This window comes from Oppia nitens, unplaced genomic scaffold, assembly GCF_028296485.1.
Source record: "Oppia nitens isolate AA-2021 unplaced genomic scaffold, nextdenovo-longstitch-racon4-pilon3 scaffold49_pilon_pilon_pilon, whole genome shotgun sequence".
Lineage (NCBI taxonomy): Eukaryota > Metazoa > Arthropoda > Arachnida > Sarcoptiformes > Oppiidae > Oppia > Oppia nitens.
The window spans coordinates 27,510-33,669 of NW_026533231.1; the positions used below are offsets into that span (position 1 = coordinate 27,510).

Sequence of the window (6,160 nt, forward strand, 5' to 3'; positions counted from 1 at the left end):
TATTATTTAAATCAATTATCTATTAATAAAATAACTTTAAAAAACAAAATTAACATTAAATATTTATATATAAAAACTATAACTAAAATTAGTTATCGATTAATCACTTTTATTATTTAACATTTGTAATAAAAATATTTATTAATTAAAGCTGTTAACTATTATTTTATTATTTTTTGTGCAATTAAATAAAGTACTTACTGTATTATATTAGTAAATTAATGTTTTATTTGTATAAATGTGTTATAAAAACATAATTTTTAGTAAATATTTTTTAAATTACTTTATTTTCTTTTTTATATATAAAAAAATTATTAATAATTTGTATATATTTTCTTTTTATAAATAAAAGTGAAACTAAATAATTATAACTAATAATTTGTTATATAATTGGTATCTTATATTATTTAAAAAACAATTTTTTTAAATAAAAAATCTTGTTTTAATATATTCAATATATAATTTTTTAAAAAATTAAAAAAACTAAAAATTAAAAAAATATATAGTTAATATTTCTATAATTTTTTAAATAGAAAACTGTTTTTATAAATAGAAAAAAATTAGTGAAAACTTAATAGTTATAACTAATAATAATTTGTTATATTAAATGGTATCTAATATTATTTAAAAAACAATTTTTTAATTTAAAAAAAACTGTATTTTATATATTCTATAAATAATTATTAAAAATTAAAAAAAAATATCTATTAATTAACTAGACTTTCAATACGTTCACATGCTTTATGAATACTATCCGATTGAAGCATACGTTTGGATGCAATCGCTAGTCTATCCAATAATTTTTTATCCGTTAATAGTTTATCAATTGATTGGACTAATTGTTGGTCAGTAAACAAATACAGATCCAATCGTAGGCCATACCCAGTCTCCTGAAGTCTCTGTGCATTATCGAACTGATCGGCTGCTAATGGCATACAAATCATTGGTTTACCAAAACTAAACGTTTCGGTAACCGAATTGTTTCCGCCGTGAGTTATAACCAAATCGACTAACGGCAGGACATTTGTTTGCGGGACACTGGCCTCACCCCACATATTATCGGCCAATTCATACTCATTGGCCATAAGTCCTTTCGAAACGATATATTTATGCCGGGTTTTGGCCAGTATATCGACAAACCGTTTCATTAGTTGGACATCGACTGAACCCATTGAACCCATCGATAGATATATTAATTTTGATTTTGATTTATCCCGGTTTTCCAATTTGTCGGGTATTTTAAACTCTTTGGGATCAGTCCTGAGAAAGGCATCGATACGGCAAAAATTCTCGGGTATTGGTCTGATGTCTGTATAGTCCAGTTCCTCGGGATAGCCATAAATGTTCAGATACGGTGATCGGGGTATAATTTGATCCGAATTATTCAGGGGTAGTCCTAATTCCCGGAGCCATTGGTTGTATTTTTCTAGTCCTTGTCCACCAAACAGCTGTTTACCCAATTGTCTCATTTCAGTCCAACTGTTTTTATCGCTATCGGCTGGAAAACCTATCAATATATACATATATAATAATTGTAAAAAATAATTAAAATATATATTTTATTATTATTATTATTATTATTATTATTATTTTTATTATTATTTTTATTATTATTATTATTATTATTTCTATTATTATTTCTATTATTATTTCTATTATTATTTCTATTATTATTTCTATTATTATAATTATAAATATTATTATTATTATTATTATTAAAAACTAATAATAATTACCGGAAGCAAATGGTGGTGTCCTATAGTCGTCGATAGCAAACAGCGGATTACCGCTGAAAACACTGACCCACGGCTTACCCGAATGTACGAGTGCTGGTCGTCCCAGAAATTCATCCAAAATAATCAAATCGGGATCCACTTCCCGGACAACTTTGGCATACATTGGATCCGATTTTCGGGCTTTTTCTAGTATTGTATCCAAAACTGGTATATTTAACATCATTTTCATTTTGTCCACTGACGACAATCCCGTCATTAGTCCCGATTTCAGTATCATTTGTGCCCCTTCTTCGCCCGGTTTTTTGTTTTCGCCGGTTTGTTGCGTGGATTGTTGTCCCGATTGTTGTCCGGATTGTTGTCCGGATTGTTGTCCGGATTGTTGTCCGGATTGTTGTCCGGATTGTTGTCCGGATTGTTGTTGTGTCTGATTATCGCCACAATCATCGATAATCACTTCATCGAAACCATACTGAGCTAACTGTCCCCTGAATGCCCGGTCGACGATAAATGTCAACCGATGGCCACGTTTTTGTAGTACTTGAGCCAAACCGATACAAGCGTTTACATGGCCCACGCCCTCCATAACCGACACTAAGATATTTAACTTTTTATTAGACATAATTTTTTTTTTTTAGTTTTTTTTGTTGATTAATAAATAATTTTAAAAACTTTTTTTTTTAAAAAAATTTTAATATGAAATTAATGTGTTTTCAATTCAAATGCACTTAAAAATATATTTAATAATAATTATTATATTTTCATCAATAAAATAATAATTTACACGACTTTTATAGTATCAAAAACAAAACAAAAAATATTAATCAAAAAATTTACGTCAAAAATAACTTTTATCACTATTAAGTTATTTATATATTGAATATAAATAAATTTATTTTCACAGATATATATATATATATAGTATTTGCAATACTATTATAAATACTGTACTAAACATAAAAGTAATAGTTTTTATAAACAAAAAAAGAAAATTCAAGTAATTTACTAAAAAATAATGTCCTAATTATTATCACTTTTTTGTATTGAGATTAAACAAAATTTTTTAAAAAGGACATTGGGGACAAAATTATGATTATTTTTATCAATATTATTATTATTATCATTTTACACACATAGTTATATATATATATATAATATTATTAGTGCATTAGGGACAAATTATAGTTATCATATAAATATATATATATATACCGGTATATATATATACAGTATATTTTTATTAATATATACACATTAATAACAATATAAAGTAATAAAAATTTCAAGGACTAAAACTATGCACTTAAAAATCAAATTTTTATTTATTATTATTATTTTTTTTGTATAGTATAGTATATAATAAATTAGTAATACCAACAAAATACTGTATTATTAAATAATTTAATTTGTTAGTACATTGTAACTGATTGTACCTTAATGTACTTAATTAAATATATATATTATTAAAAAATATTTTAAAAAATATATATTATTTTTCATGTGTTTTAAATTGATATACATGTTAATCATATATATATATATATATATATATATATAAAATGAGTAATTAATTGTAAAATTATTATTTTTGCTCAATTATCTTTATATTATTAATATTAATAATGATTTTTTTCTTTTTAAAAAATAATGTATAATAAATAAATAGTAAATATTAATTTACATAATTTATTTTTATTTTGACAATGTTATTGTTAATTGAAATGTTAAAAAAGTATCCAAGGTAATATATTAAACAATTACCAAATTATTTTAAATGTTATAAATTAATTGTTAGTAATTTTTTTAAATTTTAATATCTATTAATAATAATATTATTAGTTGTTTGATAGTGTTTTCATTGTTTATAATAAATATATTGCCATAGAACTTAATGTTTATTTTTTAAAATAAATTTATCAACTTTTAATAAAATAGTTATAAAAATAACAAAAATTATTCAATTTTTATATTCAAAAAAAAAATTATATAAAATAGGATGTTTACATTAATTTTTTTAATAACATTATATTTATAATAATTAGTTGTATTAATTAAGTAATATAATAAAATTTTAAGTTAAAATTGATTTTTTATAATTATAATTATTATTATTAATTTGTAATATTAATTTGTAATATTAATTTGTCTTTATTATTTAATTTAAATTTTACTTAATCATATTTAATTTTTTTATCACATGTTTTGCATAACAGAAATATTATAAAAATTTTATTTATTTATTTAAATAATTGCAAATTTTAATTAATAATTTTAAGTCTATTTTTTCAACATTTCAAATTATAAAAATAAGTAAAATTTTAATTAAATAAAAAGACATAAAAATATTAAATCAATAACAATAATTATAATTATAAATTTTTGTTATTATATTACCACATGTTATTATATTAATATATATATATCAGCAGCCATTAAAAATTAATTTTTTTTAAATAATTGTAAATTTAAATTAACAAACAATTGTTATGAATGAAATTTTTGCTAAAACTAGTAAACTATTTGTATTATCAATTATTATTATTATAGTAATCATAGAGATTAATGCAAAGGATCCAGATAAAAAACGTAATTATATTTTAATTATTATTATTATTATTTTAATTATTATTATTATTATTTTAATTATAATTATTATTATTTTAATTATAATATTAATTATTACTTATTTTTAAAAAAAATAATAATCTTAGCATGTCCAAAAGGACAAAATTTAAATGATAAATGTGAAATTGATTAAGCAATCAAACTAAATCTCATGGATTAATATGTCAACTTGTTGAAAAAATTAAAAAAAATTAAAAAAAAAATCATTAATTTAATCAATTTATTTTATATACAGAACATGTATTAATTTATTTAGCTGTTATAATAATTATTATATTTTTATAATTTAATTTTTAAAAATTTCAGTACAATATAATATAATTTTTTTAAAAATAAGTCTAGTATTTTAAACTAAAAGATTGTTTCTAGAAATCTAATCAATAAATATTTTTTATTATAATAATGTTTTATTTTAATTATATTTCAAACTATAAATATACAAAATAATTAATGTCTAGTATTTTAAACTAATATATTGTTAGGTTAGATTAGGTTAGATTAGCTTAGGTTAGGTTAGGTTAGGTTACATTAGGTTAGGTTAGGTTAGGTTAGGTTACATTAGGTTAGGTTAGTTTAGGTTAGGTTAGGTTAGGTTAGGTTAGGTTAGGTTAGGTTAGGTTAGGTTAGGTTAGGTTAGGTTAGGTATGGTTTTATAACATTTGAATACATTTTTAAGCAGAATTTTTTAAATAAATTTGACATTTCAAAATGCTCTAACTTTTTAACCTTTAGTTTGCGACTCCTATTATTTTACATATGTTCACTACACATTAAAGCCTGTCTACCTATCCGACCCACCCCCGCCTCCGGTGCGCCCCATTCTGGAAAGTGTAGAGATAAATACTTATCATTTCTTAAAATAAAAAACAAAATAATCAATATAACTATTGATTATTACTTAAAATGGTTAGTTTATCTTTTTAAAAAATAAATATTTTAATTTAGATTATTTTACAAACTTAATATCTTATGCTTGTAATTGTTTTTTTTTATTTAACACATGATATGTTTAATTTTATTAAACAGTATAATTATATAAAAATATATTATTTATTTTAGCGCTTAATTAATAGTTATAAATTTAAATGATAAGTAAACTACACTATTAATATTTAATTAGTTAGTTATAAAATAATTTAAAATATTTACTAGAAATTTACAAATTATAATGGAATTTATATTATATTTTTAAAAAAATAGTAATTAACTTTTTTTTATTAACTTATTTTTAAATTTTTTTTTAACTTAAATAGTGATAAGTTATAAATATAATATTATATATATTTTAAAAAACTTAAGCATTAAAAGCAAATAAATATTTTTTATAAAAAAATGATTACTATAGTTATAATCAAAGATAAATATATTTATTATCTAATAAAATTATTAGTTAAATATAATAGAAATTATTAAAAAATATATTGTTATTTTGAACTATTGTTAAAGTTATCGTTAACTTATTGCCAATAAACTGTGTCAATTAATATTGTAAATAATTTCATTGTAATAATGATGATTTTATTTTTTATTTATTTAAGGACTTTTAGTATTTGAAGCACTTTAGCAATACTTTTTATTATTATTATAATAAACACGTATCTGAATTCTATATGTCTGTCTGTCTGCCTGTCTGTTGGTCTGGCCATAAGTCATGATCAATGGTAGTCATATAGGCGGCCATTGGCTCAAAGTAATTTTTTGTTATAAATATATTTATATACTTTATTAGGCTTCCGTACAATATATATATATATATATATATATAATAGGATGTTATACTCAGTTATACGCTGTCATTGGCG

The 6,160-nt window shown here is 20.8% G+C and overlaps 1 protein-coding gene across 1 annotated transcript; it reads right to left on the reverse strand.

Moving 5' to 3' along the window:
- Positions 1–707: 707 nt before the first annotated feature.
- Positions 708–2,355, reverse strand: LOC128959374 (macrolide glycosyltransferase-like). The gene is made up of 2 exons (XM_054305320.1): positions 1,737–2,355; positions 708–1,507 (listed from the first exon to the last, which is right to left on the reverse strand). The coding sequence occupies exons 1-2, from the start codon at positions 2,353–2,355 to the stop codon at positions 708–710; spliced, it is 1,419 nt and encodes a 472-aa protein (XP_054161295.1).
- Positions 2,356–6,160: the final 3,805 nt, after the last annotated feature.

What these genes read in the sequence shown, in the direction of transcription:
- LOC128959374 (XM_054305320.1), bottom strand. Translation starts at nt 2,355, where the DNA reads ATGTCTAATAAAAAGTTAAATATCTTAGTGTCGGTTATGGAGGGCGTG. An exon ending in GACACCACCATTTGCTTCCG is followed by an intron (nt 1,508 to 1,736) that starts GTAATTATTATT and finishes ATATATTGATAG; the next exon opens with GTTTTCCAGCCGATAGCGAT.